General features: G+C 34.6%; 1 protein-coding gene and 1 long non-coding RNA gene across 10 annotated transcripts in view; one reads left to right on the plus strand and one right to left on the minus strand.

The window, feature by feature from the left end:
- Positions 1 to 21,498, minus strand: part of LOC129393397 (uncharacterized) — a 130,092-nt gene that overhangs the window by 42,942 nt on the left and 65,652 nt on the right. The gene's annotated exons all lie outside the window — the stretch shown is intronic.
- Positions 1 to 21,498, plus strand: part of LOC100994186 (glutamate carboxypeptidase 2) — a 65,467-nt gene that overhangs the window by 4,662 nt on the left and 39,307 nt on the right. For 5 of the 9 annotated variants that reach the window (XM_055094738.2, XM_055094735.2, XM_055094736.2 and 2 more), the window contains 5 exons: positions 524 to 629; positions 6,266 to 6,452; positions 13,822 to 13,923; positions 19,940 to 20,065; positions 20,860 to 21,046. In XM_055094738.2, the coding sequence (XP_054950713.2) occupies positions 577 to 629; positions 6,266 to 6,452; positions 13,822 to 13,923; positions 19,940 to 20,065; positions 20,860 to 21,046 (655 nt within the window). In that variant the 5' untranslated portion in view covers positions 524 to 576. Of the gene's footprint in view, positions 1 to 363; positions 417 to 523; positions 630 to 6,265; positions 6,453 to 13,821; positions 13,924 to 19,939; positions 20,066 to 20,859; positions 21,047 to 21,498 lie in introns of those variants that run through there. The other 4 variants (XM_055094732.2, XM_055094734.2, XM_055094741.2 and 1 more) reach the window with 3 other exon arrangements.

The raw sequence follows: 21,498 nt of genomic DNA on the forward strand, positions 1-21,498 counted from the left end.
GTTTTAGTTTCAGAATCAGAGCAAATTAGAAGTCTGAATTTCCTTCAACACTTGGAAATAATTTATGTATTTGAAATATATTCATAATTAATTCATTATAAAAATGTATTAAATGCTTATTCTGAGTCAGCAGAGGAAGATAGAAACTTTATGAAAGTAGAAGGTGGATCTCCTTTTTGCCTTCATTTTCAGAACATCTCATTTATACCCATTAGTTGAAACATTAATGTCATTTTATTTTCGTCCTGATTATCTCATAAAACATTTCTTAGAGTAACAGCAATACCTATCATTGAAGTTGGATAAAAAATATTTTGCAATTGGTTTGCAACTTAAAAATCTGTTTGCATGACTCTTTTTCAGTGAAAGTAGGCAAGAGAAATTAAAACTCAGAAATATCTCACCTAATGTCAGAGGTAATATTGATAATTTGTGTTTTACAAATGATACATAAAACAATAATGAAAAATAAGTCCTATCTATAGGCTCATATCTCATGCCTATTTTTGGATGTATTTTTCAGGGTGGTTTATAAAATCCTCCAATGAAGCTACTAACATTACTCCAAAGCATAATATGAAAGCATTTTTGGATGAATTGAAAGCTGAGAACATCAAGAAGTTCTTATAGTAAGCACATTCTCGAAAGTTTATATGGACAAGTTGTTAGAAAAACTTATCATTCTGTTTTGGTCCAATATTTTATATATAGGAACTGGCCTTTTTTCTTAAAATTTTATTTATTAAAGATCTTGGATCACATTTCATCTGAGGAGGACTATACTTTCAGCTAAATTTTGTCATTACAGAGGTTTAAAGCAGGAGTCAGCAAACTTTTTCTGTAAAAGGACCAGCCTTTTTAGGCCAGCTGATCTGTGTCACATCTAGTCAGCTCTGCTATTGCAGCACAAAAGAAGTCATAGAAAATACATAAACAGTCAGTTCTGATAAAACTTTCCTTATGGGCACTGAAATTTGGATTTCATATAATTGATGTTCAAAAATATTATTTTTAAAACCAATTTAAAATATAAAAACCATTCTTAGCTTGTGGACTGTACGGAAACAGTTAGTGGTCCAGATTTGGCCAGTGGAACCTAGTTTGCTGATTAATGCTTTAGAGAAAGATATTGCATTTTAGTTAAACAAAAATGGACTTTGAGTTAGAATTGAGTTTGAATTCCATCTTTGCCTATTAATACTTTGGATGAATACTTAATCTTTCTGAGCTCTCTTTTCCACATCTGTAAAATGGGAATAATGATCTTATTATTATATGGATGAAGTCAAAGAGCGTATATTTAGCATATATTTGGCATATTTTAAAAACTAGCTCCCTACTTACTGAAATAGCTATTTCCAGTGGAGGACAAAAGAGATAAATAAGTAAATTTAAAAAGCAACCAAAAAGAAAATACTTATATAGAATTACTATATATAATTGATTAGAATACTTGTTTTTTTTTTTCTTTTCTTTCTTTTTTTTTTTTTTTGAGATGGAGTTTCATTCTTGTTGCCCAGGTTGGAGTGCAATGGTGTGATCTCAGCTCACTGTAACCTCCGCCTCCCAGGTACAAGCGATTCTCATGCCTCAGCCTCCTGAATAGCTGGGATTACAGGCGTGCACCACCACACCCAGCTAATTTTGTATTTTTAATAGAGACAGGGTTTCTCCATGTTGGTCAAGCTGGTCTCAAACTCCTGACCTCAGGTGATCTGGCCGCCTCGGCTTCCCAAAGTACTGGGATTACCAGTGTGAGCCCCCACACCCAGCCCAGAATACTTGCTTTTATTTTTAAGCATGAGATCCTTTTGTGAATTTTTACAAATTGAGTTAGCTCATGTGTCCAAAAATACATGAAGTCCCTCTAATGATTGCAGGATTCCCTGGTGAATAAAGGTTGTAATTCTAAATTAAAAGGCCATTAGACACACACACACACACATAGGTATGCATAGATGTGCACACATATAATCATACAAACACATATATGTTTGTATTAATTACAACGGAATTAAAAGTATAAGTAAAAATTGATAGGATACCTCTCAGGTCTTTGGAAGGGCCGTTTTAAATGTGAGACTCTGAAGCTCGAACTTCTTTATCTTTGTGGAAACCCCTCCTCTGCCTGTTGTGCTTATTCCACTATAATAATGTATAGTAGGTATAATAGAAGTGGAGGTCTGGCAAGGTATGGTCTTTACTCCTGGACAGAGCTGCTGTTCCAGCTTTCTTCCTTTCCCAATATTAGTGGTGGAAGAAATCCAAGTTACTCCAGGTTATCAGCAGCCTATCCATAACATAAGGTTATGCAGCAACTTCAGTCCTTGCCTCTTCAGAAGAAAGAATTCAACTGGGGGCAAAAGCAGAAAAAGAGACCAAGGCAAGTTCCAGAGCAGGAATGGAAGTTTATTTCAAAAGGAAAGAAAGGAAGGTGTGCTTGGAAGAGAGCCAAGCAGGCACATGAAGGTGAGAGAAGGCCAAGTGCCCCACTTAACTGTGATCGTAGGACTTTTTTAGGCTTGCCTCTTTCCCATGATTCTTCTCTTAGGGTGGGCTGCCCAGCCCTCCTAACCCTTCGGAAATGAGCACCTGCAATGTGTTTAGGGAAGTATACACAGGCCCATCTGAGTCTCTCTTCCTTTTTCTGGTGGAGTGTACCTGGAAGATTATACTATACCATTTTTGTCTCTAACACGCATGCCCAGGAAGTTGCTTCTCCCTGGAGTCTGCATTCAGTTAACATTTTGGTGTTAACAGGTGTGGACCATCAAGAGCTGGCCTCTCCCTGGCACTGCTAAATTATTTTTAGAGAGGCAATGCGATCATTGCTGAACCGAACCATCACCTGACATTCTAGAGGGTAGGGGGAGAGCCCCCTCCTGCCTTGCTCCTGTCTAACTACCTGTAACATTAACTTGTGACATAGATTGACCAACAAAGAAGAAAAATAAATGCCTTTCTTTATTTCTCTTTTTGGACCCTCAGCAAGATTAAGCAGTCAGCTTCTTGTTTATTCTCCATGTCCCTAACCAAGCTCCTCTAACCAGAACTCAGGGGGATATTCAGCATAAACACACAAAAGAAAGAAACTGAAAGAATTCCCTCTCATTCCTCCAAGGACCACAGAATCTCCAGAAGCCTCCTAAACTCTCCAGATTTTCAATTTGCCATTTGTCCATCAGAGAGCTTTCAATTAAAATATACCCATGGGTCAGGGACTATTAAAACCTCTGACCTTCCATCTGGTCCCCCTTTAAAATCTTTAGTTCTGCTCTTAAAAGCCCCCACTGCCTCCGAAATGTCTGCCTCAGTAGTGAATGGGAAAATTAATTAGGAGCAGCTTTTTTTCACTCTGCCTTGGGGTACAGGGTTGTCTGTGTTTTCCCTTCTTTGAAAACACCCAGTTGAATTCACAGATCTGTTTACCATTTTGCATTTCTCTAGAGGGATTCTTCCTTTTCCACGTTGTTTTGCCGGATAAGATCGTTTTAAAAGGCATTTTAGACTTTTGGTCTCAGAATTTTACTGGTCTGTATTTGAATACATAGGTCTGTATTTGAATATATAGGCCCAATGAAATCACATATTAAACTACACTTATTAATCTATTAATCACTTGAGATGTGTGTCACAAGTAATTTGTTGATACTAGTATATCAAATTTTATTTTAAAAAAAAGGTAAGAATAAGAATTTACACATTTTCCAGAATAGCAAAAATCCATTCATAGATCTCTGTCAGACTGGTTTAAATATATTCCAAGTATTGTCTTGTCACATTATCTCAATTATTATTATTATTATTATTATTATTATTTTCAGACAGGGTTTCACTCTGTTGCCAGGCTGGAGTGCAGTGGCACAATCATAGCTCACTGCAGCTTGGAGCTCCAGCCTCCCCCGTAGGTAGTACTACAGGCACATGCCACCGTGCCCAGCTAATTCCACCTTTTACTAAATACCTTCGTCATCTTGAAGTCTTGGAAACACTGCCAAATTATTTGTAAACAAGATGAAATGTACTAAAACAGAAATAACAGTAGCTCTCTTAAAGGACTGAGATAATGTATTCGGGCATAGTGGCTCACCCATGTAATCCCAGCCCTTTGGGAAGACAAGGCAGGCAGATGCCTTGAGTGAGACTCTGTCTCTACAAAATATTTTTTAAAATTATCTGGGCATGGTGGCATGTGCCTGTAGTCCTATCTACTCAGGAGGCTGGAATTCCAGGTTTTAGTGAGCTATGATTGCACCACTGTATTCCAGCCTGGCAACACAATGAGACTCTGTCTCTTACAAAAAAAAAAAGAAATAATGTGACAATACTAGAAACACATTTAAAGCAGCCCTACAGTGATATATAAACAGAATTTGGCTATTTGGGAAAATTTGTAAATTCATATTTTTATTCTTATTTATTTTTTACAAAATTTGATATTCTGGTAGGTTCAACAACTTGTGACACACATCTCAAATGATTAAAATCATTGAGACGTGCTATTTAATAACACAATCTAACTGAGCCTCAAGTCTTTTTGAAGTAGTGAGACAGTGATGTTCTCCCCATATACAGATGAGAAACTCAAGACACAGCTAGGGTTACATACTGAGTTAATGACAACACCTGTATTATACCACATACATGATTTATGCTAATTAATTTATTTAGTATTTGCAATGGATCTTTTTTTCTCCTACTAATCTTTTCGAGGATGTGTTTTGTTCAAATGAGTGAGTCCCAACCCTGATAATAGCAAAATGTTGTTTCCTAGTTGGTAGTGACAAGACTGTTACAAGAAAATTCACTTAATAGTAGCAAAGCCTTATAATGATTTTCTCCTGCTTTTTTGTGAGTAGGTTCAAGATTCCCCACAGTAATTCCTTTTGCTTATAGGGACAGAGGCATAGCTGGCACTTCAGGATATCTGCATCCTACATTAATTACACTGCAGTTTGTGATCTTTGTAATATTCAAGAAAATAGCGATATGTTGGCTGTTTTTCTGTTTTCCCTGCAGGTGCTCACTGATAAGGGATAGAGACTCCTTAGCTGCCTCTTATGTTTGTGCCCTTTTTGTTACAATATTTTCCATATTAGAAATTCTGTGTAAGATATTTTGCCCCTAAACATTTACCAAATGAGGATTTTAATACTATTTTTATAAATACAATTTAAATAACTTTAATATAATTATTAAAGTAAACAAGTTACAGGAAATTCCAATTTTAAAAAATTGAGTTACTTTAATTCATTGTTGATTCACCAAATGAAAAAAAATTAAAATACATGGTAGAATGAAGCTTGAAACTGTAATTATCATAGTCACATTGGTTATTAGTTTTTTTAAAATCACCATAAGGATGGAATTATGTTGATTTTATAAAACTACATATTTAAAACTAGAAACGTATGAAGTTCCAAAAGTTTATGAAATATATATATATATTTATCTTTTCATGCTACATAATATCTTGTCATATATTTAAGGGCTTAAGTTAAAAATACTTAACAATGAGCTCTTTAGGGAAACAAGAAATTTCCCAGGAGGGAGAAATTTAAAACAATCAAAAGCACCAGAATCTACATATATTAAATGAGAAATTAGTCTGCTCCTGAAAATATTTCTGGTAGCCAAATTTTGGCCCATAATTTCTTTGTTAAAGATATTCCTCTTCAGACTAATTATTGTCATTGATTTTAAGGGTGTTACTCTGTATGATAGATGGAGTGCAAGAGATTCATTCTGAACTTGTATCGGTATGTTCAGATTATTCTTTGATGAAGATACTTTATAAATGGTTGCTAATCAAAAAGTTTATCACTTGTCTATAACTCTCAGTATTTAAATAAGTGTAATTATTAGTAATTCTTGCCATGTCACACCTTGGTCTTTTGGATAAAATATTTTTGTCTGTTTCAATATTTTACACAGTGATATAAACAGATAATTCCATGTAAGTTGCAAGAAGTACAGGTCTTAAGAAAGAATATGATAATCTACCATACGAGGTTATAGTAATAGGATTACACATAATGGTACAAAAATCAGTTTCTCCAATTTTTCTCTTGATTTAGTACAAATTAGAGCATAAAAATTTCAAAGCAGACTTTGAAAATCTATTTCATGCAATAATAGTACCACTTTAATTTTTTAACGTATTACACTTCAAAGTACTTTTGTGTAACTCTGCTTTTCTTTGTTGATTTGGAATAAAAGTTGATTAAACATTAATATCTAACCACTTTCAATTTTTGTTCACCAGTAATTTTACACAGATACCACATTTAGCAGGAACAGAACAAAACTTTCAGCTCGCAAAGCAAATTCAATCCCAGTGGAAAGAATTTGGCCTGGATTCTGTTGAGCTAGCTCATTATGATGTCCTGTTGTCCTACCCAAATAAGACACATCCCAACTACATCTCAATAATTAATGAAGATGGAAATGAGGTAAAAAATAAATAAATAAATAAAAGAAACATTCCCCCCATTTATTCTTTTTCAAATACCTTCTATGAAATAATGTTCTATCCCATCTCTAAATATTAATAGAAATCAATATTATTGGATCTTGTGAATACCTTTAATATCTCATTATCCCTGTCAACTACTTTCCTATGATGTTTGAGTTTACTGTGTTTTAGAAAGATTCTGAGAAATTAATGCTTGATAACAGCTGCTATTTTTTAGTTTTTAGTACTACACACCAATATCAAATATGATATACTTGTAAACCTCCAAGCATAAAAAGAGATACTTTATAAAAGAGATTCTTTTTTTCTTTTTTTTTTTCCAGGTGGAGTTTCACTCCTGTCAGGCAGGCTGGAGTGCAGTGGTGCCATCTCGGCTCACTGCAACCTCCACCTCCCATGTTCAAGGGATTCTCCTTCCTCAGCCTCCTGAGTAGCTGGGATTACAGGTGTGCACCACCACACCCAGCTAATTTTTGTATTTTTAGTAGAGACCGGGTTTCGCCATGTTGGCCAGGCTAGTCTCGAACTCCTGACCTCAGGTGATCCACCCACCTCAGCCTCCCAAAGTTGTAGAATTACACGCATGAGGCACTATGCCTGACCAAGAGATACATTTTTTATAGGTTTAATTTATAAAGACACTGCACAGATTTGGAGTTGCTGGGAAATGCACGGATCCAGTATGCAGTTTGACCCAGCAAGTTTTTATTGGTACTTAATGATTATGTCTCAATTGATCAGGTTGAGCTCTGTGCGAAGAATTTGTGTGTGGACATTTGGAGAGGACAAGTTTGGAGGCAAGGTCTTTAGCATGGTATTTAAAGAATTTGCAATCTTGTTTGCAAGTTGGGGCATATACTTGAGAAAGAGAAGACAATGCAGATAAATTGATATATTTATTATGATGTATGTTCAATATGAAAGATCACAAAATATAACATACATTCATCCTTACTTAACATACCTCAGTTTTAGAGCTACCGTATGCAGAAGAGTCCATTTCTATTTAGGTAAGTTCCTTTAGTCCTTTTATTACTGGGCACTCTTAATTACATGTAGCTTGAAATATGTCCAGTTTGATCAGTGAACTGAAAATGTCATGTGATTTAAGTACATATATAATTTTTTTTTCATAGTAGGTCAATAACCTCCGTTTATTGACTAATGAATCAGTGTCTTCTTAATGATTAATATGTTGTTATGTTTTACAGTCAGTGATATAATTCCATACTAAATTTCCTAATGTGATTGGAGCCTTTCATATTAACTACTGTTCTCAATCATAGTAGTTAACAATATAACTTTAAAAAATATTATTAAGCCAGGCGTGGTGGCATGTTCCCCTAATCTCAGCTACTTGGGAGGCTGAGATAGGATGATTGCTGGAGCCAGGAGTTGCAGACCAGCTTGAACAACATAGCAAGACTCCACCTTAAAAGAAAAAAAAAAAAAGAAAAACAAACTAAAAAAACCCTAAAATATATTATATTGAAAAGGCAATACCACTACACGTCGTATAGTCTCAGAATGTTTGTTAAATAAGTGGTGGCATATCCATACAGTTAAATACCAAGGGGTCTTTAAAACATGTTCAGAAAATTTATTTAAAGAAATAAAATATTGACAATGTTAAAATGTATACATATGCTTAAACGTCTCTTTTGATCTATCAAATTTGAGAATTGTCTAGGTACAATGTGGAAAAGAGCAGACATATAATATATTTTAGTTTATTTATTTATTTATTTATTTTTTTTGAGACGGAGTCTCGCTTTGTCGCCCAGGCTGGAGTGCAGTGGCGGGATCTCCGCTCACTGCAAGCTCCGCCTCCCGGGTTCACACCATTCTCCTGTCTCAGCCTCCCGAGTAGCTGGGACTACAGGCTCCCGCCACGACGCCCAGCTAATTTTTTTGTATTTTTAGTGGAGACGGGTTTTCAGCGTTTTAGCCAGGATGGTCTCGATCTCCTGACCTCGTGATCCACCCGCCTCGGCCTCCCAAAGTGCTGGTTAGTTTTTTTTTAAGATGGGGTCTTGCTGTGTTGTCGTTTTTTCTTCTTTTTTCCTTCCTCCTCACTTCCCAGTTTTGACTATACCATTGCTTATTTTATTTCATTATTTACTTTTGTATTACAAGCATTCATAATGTTACCAAAGCCTGTTACATAATACAAAATGAATCATGTAAAAGTTTCACTTGGGAGATTTTCCGAATAGTGTTAGATACCTAGTTTCTTAATTTTTTAAATTTATATCATTAGTTCGTTTTTCTTTTTATCCATGTTATATATGTACATAATCACATAATTTTCCTGAGTGCCTTGCTTTTTCTCTATTTTCCTCTTTCCAGAGGCAATCATTATTCAACTATAAGTTCATTCTTTTGGTATTTACATCTATTTCTATAAATTACATGCTTATATGGCTTTTATTTCAGATGCAGGCATTATCTATTGACATTGTGACAAGTCAGCTCCCTGTTCATCCCTTGGCCCCAACCACCATGTTCTCTTACTGCCTCCCATCTCCCAGTACAATTTAATTGTTATGAATAACAGTTCACAGCTGAGCTATGTGGTACACTATGATTCCGTTTATACCCCTGCACAAAACAGACAAGTTCTCCATCCCATAGGCAACAAATATGATTAGTATTTTGTGGATCCTATGAGAAATATTTTTAATGTATACAGAGACATTGTTTCACCTTTGATTATGCAGAAATAACATCCCATAAAGGTTTAACTATATATTGACTTTTTTATGTCACAAAATGCAAACAGAAATTGTAAACTAATATTGTTTTAGTTATACTCAGAATATATAATTTGAGGCTACCAGTGCATTTTGGAAAGTAAAAAATACTTTAAGACTGAAATTTAATCTAACTTTGATAAAGTCAACGAAAAAAGGCATTTCCTTGACATTAAAAACTTTTCTTACTTGTTAGAATAGCTCATAAACTTGCTGTAAAATTCAGTGTGGCATAGTGGTGCTGCGAAATTGATTACCATAAAGGCAAATCAAGTGAGACAAGTTTGAATATTCCCTTGCCTGAAAGACATGCTTATATAATGACTTTGTTCCTTTATTGATTTTTATTGCACCTCAGCATAATTTTTCTTTTAATCTTACCTAGTGATACAGATGAGTTCATTTCTTATGTGAATCACAGAAAAAAATATGGGAAATTTGGAATATGTGGGGATGTGGCAAGTCGTAGTTGATTTGGTTTCATTTTAGCTTCTATCAGTGTCAGAAAAGGGAAATAACTACTGCTCTAGTCAGTACAATGTAAAATCTGCCCAGATCCCCTCCTCATCTCCAAATCCCTCCCATTTGTATTACTGCACTGGCCAAGACCTATACAATATAATGTTGAAAAGAAGTTTTGATAGCAGATATCCTTAACTTTCTTCTGGTCTTGAAGGAAATACCTTTAATTCTTTCTCACCATTAATTATGATATTTACTGTTTTCTTTTTCTGGTTATCTTAAAGTACATCCTTTCCACATATACTAAAATTTTTTGCTATATGGATTTATATTAAACACATTTTTCTTTGAGATGAGCATGGGATTTTTCTTTCTTGATCTGAAGATGACATTCGGTGATATTCTAATGTTAGAATAATCTTACATTTTTTGAACTTGTAATATTAGCATTAGGGTTTTAAATTTATATATTGATATATATTATGTTTATACTCATAGCATGTTTAGTCTGTATTTTTTCAATCTATTTGTTGGGTTATAATTTCAATATTCTACTTGCCTTGTAAAATGAGTTGGGTTTTTAATATTTTCTGAAATAGGTTTTGTTGTAATTAAATTATTTTTTCCTTTAACCTTTCAAACTCAAGGAAAACCAGTTGGCCTTGACTCTGTTTGTGGAAAATTTTAAACTACTAGTTTAATTTCTTTATTGGTTGTTATATGACTATTTTATGTCATATAACAATTTTTATTGTTTGTTAAATGACTTTATTGTTTGTCACATGATAATTTTATGTCATAGAACAATTTTTATTGTTTGATATATGACTTTATTGTTATATGGCTATACAACTAGATTTTTTTGTTGTTTTTGACTGAGTCTTACTCTGTCACCCAGGCTGGAGTGTAATGGCATGGTCTCAGCTCACTGCAACCTCCGCCTCCCGGGTTCAAGCAATTCTCCCGCCTCAGCCTCCCAAGTAGCTGGGACTACAGGCACGTGCCACCACACCCGGCTCATTTTTGTATTTTTAGTAGAGACCTGGTTCCACTATGTTGGCCAGGCTGGTCTCGAACTCCTGAACTCATAATCCACCCGCCTTGGCCTGCCAAAGTGCTGGGATTACAGGCGTGAGCCATTGTGTGTGGCCGATTTTTTAAAAAATGTATTCTTATGTCAGTTTTCATGAGTTTTATTTAAAATGCATTTTCCATTCATGTAAGCTTTCAAATTTATAGTATAGTTGTTCCTAGTATTTTCTTATCTTTTTAAATCTGTTCAGCATCTGCAGATGTGCCTCTTTTTGATAATTAATATTATTTATTTGTGCTTTTGCTATATATTTTTTCTTATTGCTCTTGAGAGGGATATGTCGAATTTACTAGTGTATCCAAAGAATAAACTTTGGCTTTGGCAATCTTTTCTCATCTATCTTTGCTTTACATTTTATTAATTCTGTTCTTGTTTTATAATTGACTCTTTTATCTTCTTTGTGTTTACTTTGCTGTTCTTTGTAAAATCCTCAGTAGAATGCTTAACTTACTGACATTCAGTCTTTCTTCATTTCTACTATGAGTATTTAGAGCCATAAATTTCCCCTTTAACTTCCTTTTCCACTTCAACTACATCTCACAAATTTGGATTAGGAGTAGTTTAATTATCATTAGTATGTAAATATTTTTTAATTTCTGTATTTTCTTCTTTGATCCTGGAACTATTTACAAGTATTTTTTTAAATCCTGAATATAAAGATTGTTATTGTTATTTGTTTGATCTGATCTCTAAATTGAACATATTGAGATCAGATCATGTGGTTTGTAGGACACTAATCCTTTGACAATTGTTGAGGCTTCCTTTGGAACCTAATATGTGCTCTATTTTTATAAATGTTCTGTGTTTCTTTGGGAAAAACATGTATTTGATGGTTGTTTGGTTTAATATTTTATATTTGTACATTAGTTTGAGTTTGCTTATTATTTGGCTGAAATCTCCATTATCCTTAATGTGCTCTCTCATTTTGTCTGCTTCCTTTATTAATTAGAGATAAATGTTAAATTATCTCACCTCACCATAGTGATGTCTGTTTTATACTATATATATAAAATTTATAATTCCATAAATTTGTGTTATGTATAATTTGGAGACCTATTAACATATATAAACAAAATTAGAATTGTTGATGAAATGACAGACTTATACTTATGTAATAGCCTTTTTTATCTCATCATAATGTTATTTGACTTTGTCCTAAAATTTTTTTTAAATTAATATTTGTTTGGTATTTCTTTTTCAGTAGGTTTTTGTCACTGCTTGTCAATTGGTACACAGCTGATTTTATTTAGACATGCCACGCTTTTTAATTATTCTTTTTTCCATTTTCATTTTTTATAATTCTAATATACAATATTTAGGTCACTTTTACCTTCCTCTAGTGTGAATTTTACTCTTCCTTTTTTCCCCTAAAGCTTTGGTGTCATAATTCAATCAATATTTCTACAATACAGAAACCTTAGAACACTTTCACTTTTGTTATATATTACCAATTTATATGCATAATTTTAATTCAGTCTTGTTTCATAAACTTGATAAATATGTTTATTAATATGATAGTAATAAGAATTTGGGAATTCTTTAAGGCTAATTTGAAGGCTGATTCCTCCTGATCATTTATTTCTCTTAGGCCCCAGGGAGCACTACAAACCTGGCACTGCTTTAAAATAAATATTTTAGCTTGAGGCATACTATATAAACAGTGAATAGAAATTTGTGAATTATCTGGAACCCTTTTTTCCTGCTTTACGCTAAACCATTACTTTCCATGGAGCAAGTTTATTTTGAATTTATCCTTAACCCTGAAGGATATTGTTGTTCTTTTTTTTTTTTTTTTTTTTTTTTTTTGTCACCCAGGCTGGAATGCAGTGGCACGATCTCCACTCACTGCAAGCTTGCCTGCCGGGTTCAAGCGATTCTCCTGTCTCAGCCTCCTGAGTAACTGGGATTATAAGCACGTGGGCCCGGCTAATTTTTGTATTTTTAGTAGAGACAGGGTTTCACCATGTTGGTCAGGCTGGTCTCAAACTCCTGACCTCGTGATCCACCCACCTTGGGCTCCCAAAGTGCTGGGATTACAGGCTTGAGCCACGGCGCCTGGCCAGGATATTGTTGTTCTTAGACCAGCTTTATGCACAGTCTTCTGCTAGATTCCATTATGTGAACCAGCTTTAAACTAACTCCTGAATCCTTTTCATGGGGCCATAGGCTTTGATAGATCCATCTAAGGCAAAGCCCACTTTCGTGCTACCTCTGAGGATTCTTGCTTTCATTTTATTTTTTTGCTTCTGAACATTCCTTACTATTTTTTTTCCAATTTAATTATAAACTTAAAAAGACATATATTTGGTTCAGTGTTTTTCATTCTTTTCAGTGCATATGTTGTTCAGAGAATCTAGATACGGCCAGTTGTGGATTCCCCAATCATACACTTTTTTTTAAGTAAATTTAATATTTAATTTGTTCCTAGGTAATTATCTAAGCACTATTATAATGATTGAGATTACCAAACAAAGGTACTTTTTATTTGGTGATTAAAATCTTTCTCCAAAATCAAAAGCTGGTCCTTACAAGTTCTCTCAAGAAATTCATGAGGTTAATTTACTTCTAACCTTCTGTGAAGCAACTACATATTTAGGCTTTTATTTACACTAGCTTAGTATGTATGCCACTTACAAAAAAATCAATTTCTAATTCTTCCTTCTATCAGTACACAGTTTACAGTATACAGTATTCCTTTTGGAAGAGTATCTTTTTACCTCCTCTGAGCTTTTCTTTCTATAGTACTTATTTTATGGTTGTTGTTTTTTGTTTGGTTGAGTTTTAGTTATTGGTGGGGTTTTTTAGCTTTGTTTCCTTGAATAGATCTTACCATTTTGAGGACAGAATCTGTGATTTATTCATCTCATGAATTCTTCACAACTTCTAGCATAGTGCTGGGTATCTGATACTATCATCAAAATCCTGAAGGATTCATTCACCCTCTACTGACATAAAATATAATATTCATTTTTTTGTGTTTGATTATAGTAATCAAACTTTAACTGATTTATTTTGATTATAATATTTGGTTTCTCTAGATTTTCAACACATCATTATTTGAACCACCTCCTCCAGGATATGAAAATGTTTCGGATATTGTACCACCTTTCAGTGCTTTCTCTCCTCAAGGAATGCCAGAGGTAAAAACACAGCGCAACAAATAAAAATGACAAAAAGAAGCCTTCCTTCTCTTCATATGTTCAGCCAATAATTAAAGGGTCATAAAGGGACTTTTGATGTAATACAATTCATTTTTTTCCACATTTAAGTAATGAGAATGTCTTAGTAAGAAGAAGGAATATTGATTATATTTAATTAATGGTATTTTTAAAGATACAATTTACTGCAATGAGATGCACAAATCCCGAATGCACATTTATTGATTTTTGACAAATGCCTACATCCGGGTGATCCAAATCCCATCAATGTACAGAATATTACCTTCACTTCTGAAAGTTCCCTTATGCTTCTTCTTAATCAACTCTACATACCCCAGAGGATATGTTTCTTTGACATTTTTGCCACCATAAATTAGTTCTGCCTATTCTAATTTTTCATCTTTTTTGTTCACTCTGTTTTCCTTTGTTGAAAAGAGATTCTTAATTTTGATATTGTCAAATTATTTTCCTTATGTTTTTGCACTTTGGGCCTTCTTTATTAATATTCTCCTTCTTTATTATTTACGGTGATATAACTGCATGACTTATGTATACTAAAAATTAACAATACATTTTTCTTTAAAAATAGTATTAATATTATCAGATTGAAGCTAAACATAAATGACCAAATAGTATATGATAGCAGAAAGTGTAATGAATAAATTTAATTTAAAATAGCTAAACAATATAAAATATACTTTAAAAATCTTAAATGAATGTGATCTATTGAAGAATTTGAAGTGTGAAGTGTGAAATTGAAGAACATTAAAATGTGTTGAGCAGTGAAAAGACTATGTATAAAAAAACAGGTTGGCCGGTTGCGGAGGCAGGCAGATCACCTGAGGTCAGGAGTTTTGAGATCAGACTGGCCAACATGGGGAAACCCCATCTCTATTAAAAATACAAAATAATTAGCCAGATGCGGTGACACACACCTGTAGTCCCAGCCATTCAGGAGGCTGAGGCAGGAGAATGGCGTGAACCGGGGAGGTGGAGCTTGCAGTGAGCTGAGATTGCGCCACTGCACTCCAGCCTAGGTGACAGAGCGAGACTCCATCTCAGAAAAACAAAACAAAACAAAACAAAAAACAGTTAAACCGTTTATGTTTCTGGGTGAGAAGACATCATATTATAAGGAGAAAATTACACCTAGATTAGTTTGTAGGTTTACTACATGCCCAATTATAATCTTCCAAATAATTTTTGGACTTTGACATTACTATTAATCGTAACAAAGAGTTTTAAAGACCGTTGTCTCTTATTTCCTTCAAATAGACTTAAACTCTTCCAGATCAATGGCTAAATACAAAGAGCACACATGTTGTATGGGTTTGCTGTTTATGTTCAAATATCAGATGAGTTTGCTGATCGGTGTTCCTCACTGGATCATCTGTAACCCAGCCAGTGGAGTGTTAATTCTTTCAAAACTATGTATGTCCGTATGTGTGTTTAAAACATTTCACGGGCCGGGCGCGGTGGCTCACGCCTGTAATCCCAGCACTCTGGGAGGCCAAGGAGGGCGGATCAAGAGGTCAGGAGATCGAGACCATCCTGGCTAACAGGGTGAAACCCCGTCTCTACTAAAAATACAAAAAAAATTAGCCGGGAGTGGTGGCGGGAGCCTGTAGTCCCAGCTACTCGGGAGGCTGAGGCAGGAGAATGGCGTGAACTCGGGAGATGGAGCTTGCAGTGAGCCGAGATCGTGCCTCCTGACCTCAGGTGATCTGCCTGCCTCCGCACCCGGCCAACCTGTTTTTGTATACATAATCTTTTCACTGCTCAATACATTTCAGTGTTCTTCACTTTCACACTTCACACTTCAACTTTTTCAGTAGATCACATTCATTTAAGATTTTTAAAGTATATTTTATATTTTTTAGCTATTTTAAATTAAATTTATGCACTTCAGCCTGGGCTACAGAGCTAGACTCCGTCTCAAAAAACAAAACAAAACAAAAATTCACGATCAGTAATCTTTGAATTTACGTCTGAATCCTGTGGAATATAAAATATGGGACTCTGCTTTATGCTATTTAAAATTAGCAATTTGCGATGTTCATAAAATATAGTCTATCTAGTGGTTCTCAAGCTTTAGTGTCTGTCACAATAATCTGGATGGCTTGTAAAACACAGATTCTAATTTCCACTTCCTAAGTTTAATGGGGTGGAGCCTGAGAGTTTGTGTTTGTAACAAGCGTGATACTGTTTCTGAGGGTTCAAGGATCATCTTTGAGAATTACTGGTTTTGCCTCCCAATTCTATCTCTATAAATAAGAGTTAGGGAGATGGAAGCTTAAGGAAACAAAGAAAATTCCGGGCTAAGAGTGCAAGATTCTATTTATTCACAGTCACAGAACAATGGATGGTACAGTGTAAGTTGTACAAGAAGATCTTTGTCTAAAAACAAAGCTCTTTTCTAACTAACAGTGACAACTTGCATTTGAGAAGTGCTGAGAGGGAATATCTGTCACACTTGTTTTCATTTTCAAAGTTTACTCTCATTTTTAAGCTAATATGTTTTTCAGTTTTCTCTCCCTCACAGTTTGTTTTGTGAGGATTGCTGATATATCAAAAGACAGCCACATTTAGAGACATTTAAAGGTACAATCTCCTCAAAGTTACTTATATTAAGGGTAAAGAAAGTAGGATACTTAACTAAAAAAATTATTTTGCTGAAATCTCATTGGTTAATGACTTTGTAGCCACAGTTAAAATAGAATAAGTGTGCTCCAGAGAGGGCTAACAATGATAAATCAGACATATAGTGTTATGATTAATAGTGCATTAATATTACATTGGTCTTAGGAAGAAATACAAGAGCTAAATGTAATCCTTTTACAGAGGCAAAGATTCAAATGTCAGTTTCCCAATTAGACTTTCCTCATTTTCTTTAATATTACACCCACTTAAGCTCTAGTTCACCATTTGTATACTCTATTTAAATGCTTTTTAATTTTTTCTATACTACTTATCACCTTTTAATATAATGTATGCTTTGCTTAGTTATTAAATTTAATGCTCATTATTGTATTATCCCATCCACATTACAGGAAACCCCCAATTTAAGATGGCTACTTAAATTTTTTTGACTTTATGATGGTGCAATAGCCATACTCATTCAATACACTTCTCAACTTACCATGAGGTTATGTCTGGATAAACCCATTATAAATTGAAAATATCCTAAGTCAAAAACACACTTTAGATGTATAATTATTAGGTGAGTTTAATAAGACTTAATCCCATTGTGACTGAAGGAGGACCTGCAGTGTAAGTTCCTTCAAGGGCAGAGATTTGTTGTATTAACACAGGGCACTGCCTAACACATAATAGATCTTCACCAATTTGTCAAATGAATCCTAGAATCAACTTGGAAACAATTCTATTTTAATATCTTATATATATTTGTCATGTACATGCTATGAAAAATGTAGTCAAAAAGGAAAACAATAACCAAAATAAAATGATAGGATATTGGAAATCATCTGGGACAGGGGTTTCAAACTAGGGTGTATAAAGACTTTCCAAAGGCAAGCATGACATGGTTTTAAAGAGATCAGTTTCCAGATCATCAATTACCCTGTGCACTTTTTCATGGTATTGAAAGCTAGCCTGTCGTGAGGTCCTGCTCCCTATTTACAAGCATTTTCATCTCATTTTATAAATGAAAAACATCTCCTACCCATTCTAAGTCAATATGAAGCATATATCTGTGTTGTAAAAATCTCTGGGGCTTCAAAAAAAGAGACAATTAGAAATATTGTTTTCAATGTTAAGATAGTGAATGGTTCTCATAGCTGGGTAACAAATTCTTAGCAATTCAAATAGTTTACAACTGAGCAAAATTAAAGGTAAACCCAATTGAGTTTCCAGCTAATATCATTGAAAGACACTTGTATGATAGACTAATTTGTGATTTTCAGATTATAACTTGAAAGAAGTTTAAATAAGTTAGTGACAATTCCATAACAAATCTTTCGTTCCTATCCAAGTTTTCTCAGAACTTACTGTAAAAACAAGAAATGTAGATTGAACTGTTGTTACTGATCCCTGTCTCATTCTAGCAATAATTTGTTCACCCACTGAACAAATGTGTTAAGATAACACTTCACTGTCCCACTCATTGCATTAAAAGATATATTTCTCATCAAATTTTATCATTATACATTATTTATAAGAATTGCAATGATGTTGTTAGACTTAATTTGATACTGCTAGTAATTATAATTATAACTTAATCTATCTTTTTTTTTTTTTTGAGACCAAGTCTTACTCTGTCGCCCAGGCTGGAGTGCAGTGGTATGATCTTGGCTCACTGCAACCTCCACCTCCCGTGTTCAAGCAATTCTCGTGCCTCAGCCCCCAAGTAGCTGGGATTACAGGCAGGTGCCACCACGCCCAGCTGATTTTTGTGTTTTTAGTAGAGATGGGTTTTCACTATGTTGGCCAGGCTGGTCTTGAACTCCCAACCTCAAGTGATCCACGCACTCCAGCCTCCCAAAGTGCTGGGATTACAGGCATGAGCCACCATGCCTGGCCTATAATTATAACTTACTCTTGAAGCTGTTTCTTAACACAATCTGTCACAAAAATAATTTTTTTAAAAAAAATTGACTTCTATAGATATACTGATTCAAGGAAATTTGACAGTGATTAATAAAAGAGTTTCAAGCATACCCATATTTAAGGTAATAGATTCTGAACTGAAATTTAGAATGCTAGTTGATAATTGTGGAGTGTTGTCTTGGGATCAACATCTGTGAAAAGCAGAGCTGGATTGGGCAGAGGGAGAAGTCACCCTGCAATGCGAGCCGAAGGATAGCCTTGGTTAAGCCTATAAGGAGGTCTGGAATAGTTTCTCAGAATTTTCCTACGTTAGGCTGAGATGTCCAGGTCTCTGTACCCTCACATCAATCAGTCACTGAATGTGTAGCATTCTAGGAAGGGACATGACCTTGAGAAAGGGGGCTGTCTACAGCTGAGGCAATCCTTGAAGGGGCTGACAGATGAAGATTGTCTGCAGAGAGCCTTCCCTGCAGCTGGAGCAAAAAGTCCTTCGTTGACCATGAATCTGGACAGCTCATCTGGTGCCCAGCACAAATACATTTTACTTTAGAGTAAAATTCTGTGGGGGAAGATGGACAATATACAAGTTCAAGAAAAAAAAAAAGAGATGACAAAATTTTGACTGTAAAGAAGAGCATGTTCATGTAATTTTTAAAATTGATGATGTTGAATAGTAAATAAATACAGTATTTAAATTGCTTTGGATCAATATAAAAATTGTATACAATTTCTTCTAAAAATGTTAATATTTATAGTAAGCTAGATATTGCATGCTTTGCAGCTACTTAAAGGTATGATAAAAATTTTTAAATTTTAGATGAAGGGGTACATTGTCAAAATTAATTTAGGGAATAGGTGAGCAAAAAAGGTTGGAAGATCACTGATTTAATCTAGCAGATCATTGAGCCAATGAGAATATTGAGACTCAAATATGTTATATGATTTGCACATAATCACATTAATGATTGAAATCAGACCTGTAAAGTAGTGATGTTACCTGTGCATTTTTCTTTACTTGGTAGTTGTTAAGAACCATTAAGCTACTCCCTGTGAACACACACTGAAGAGAGAAAAGGTCTCATGAAGGGCTTCTTAGCCTAGGGTATCTGGACCCCTTCCAGTTGCGTGCAGCAATGTGTATATGTATATGCTTTTCTGTGGGGGGATGCTTCTGTAGCTTCAGCTTCATAGCCACTAAATATGGGACAAATACAAACAAATATTACTTTATTCATGTGCTTCTAGCCCAACTAATTCCATTCTCAATTTAAATTCATTTTTCCCTTGAATCTCTTCTTTGGAGCTCATGCATTTCTGACCCTCCTGTGTGCTCTGACCTCTTCCCTCTTTCAAAAATGTCCAACAGTCCCCATGCAGAAAAACCTCCTTGTTTTATATCTGACTCATATTAAGTCATTCCTGATCTCAACAGGGTGATCTAGTGTATGTTAACTATGCACGAACTGAAGACTTCTTTAAATTGGAACGGGACATGAAAATCAATTGCTCTGGGAAAATTGTAATTGCCAGATATGGGAAAGTTTTCAGAGGAAATAAGGTAAGGTAAAAATTATCTCTTTTTTTTTCTCTCCCCCAATATAAAAAGTTATAGTGGGTTTTACATGTGTAGAATCATTTTCTTAAAACTTTATGAATACCATTATTTTCTTGTATTCTGTGACGTGCCCACCTTACAGAGAGGACACATTTACTAGGTTATATCCCAGGGTTAAATTCGAACATTGGAATTTGGCCAGTGTAGATGTTTAGAGTGAACAGAACAAATTTTTCTGTGCTTACAGGTTATGGCTGTGGCCTACAAAGAAGCATGCACTGGGTTTATTATTAACTTTCAGTATCTTTGTTTTAAATATTTTCTACCAAAATGTTTACTAAATTAAATTGTAGTATGAATTGTTATAAATAATGAGTGAAAACAATTTACACATAGCCAATTTAAAAATTACTGTCATTTGATTTGTTAATAAATATATTTTTCTCTTTAGTGGGAAATTAAATTTTAAAAAATTCCCTTTAGACTGTAGAACAAATAGGAATTTGGCCTGTGGGGCCTACTTGCTTATTATACTTCTAAGCTAGTGGAAGGAAATAGCAAATACTCACTACCACAAATAAGAACATTTCCAAATCTGATGTTCTGAGGATTTTTAGAGCTTATAGTAGCAAAAAGAAAAGGGAAATTCTCTCTGAGATGTCCTTTGTTGTAGGCCTAATGACAAAAGGTTGAAGATAAAGTTCTAGTACTCATTTAAGTGTAATATTGAAAATTGATATTACCGAATCTGGAACAACCAATTTAAAATAAGGAAAGAAAGACACTGTGTTTTCTAGGTTAAAAATGCCCAGCTGGCAGGGGCCAAAGGAGTCATTCTCTACTCAGACCCTGCTGACTACTTTGCTCCTGGGGTGAAGTCCTATCCAGACGGTTGGAATCTTCCTGGAGGTGGTGTCCAGCGTGGAAATATCCTAAATCTGAATGGTGCAGGAGACCCTCTCACACCAGGTTACCCAGCAAATGGTGAGTGATCAATCTTTGAATATCACAGGAAACTTAACATTTAAAAGAGACTTTATTAAAGAATTTCCTTTGGCACAATGGACTAAGCATGTCTTTTTTTATTCTCTTTGCATTTAAGAATGAAAGAATTTTGAACTCTAAAGTGATTGTTTCAGGCCTCTTACCCCCTTATTTTGAAACTTGGGCCTGGTGGGCTTTCAAATTCAGACTTTTCAGCTATTTAAAAAACATTATGGTGTTACACATATACCATAACTTGCATAACAGTGACATAGGGGGCTGGGACAGAATATGGGGAAAAAGCATATAAATATTTTTGCTGCAGAGTGTATGAATACTTACGCTAAATAGTAAGTGGGGGGCGGGGAATAAGGAATATAAACAGACTTATGTCTACTTAAGTCAAATTTTGCTTTCAAATGAGTTCAGGTCAGATCAGGTTTTGCTGTTGA

Source organism: Pan paniscus, chromosome 9, assembly GCF_029289425.2.
Source record: "Pan paniscus chromosome 9, NHGRI_mPanPan1-v2.0_pri, whole genome shotgun sequence".
NCBI classification, from domain to species: Eukaryota; Metazoa; Chordata; class Mammalia; order Primates; family Hominidae; genus Pan; species Pan paniscus.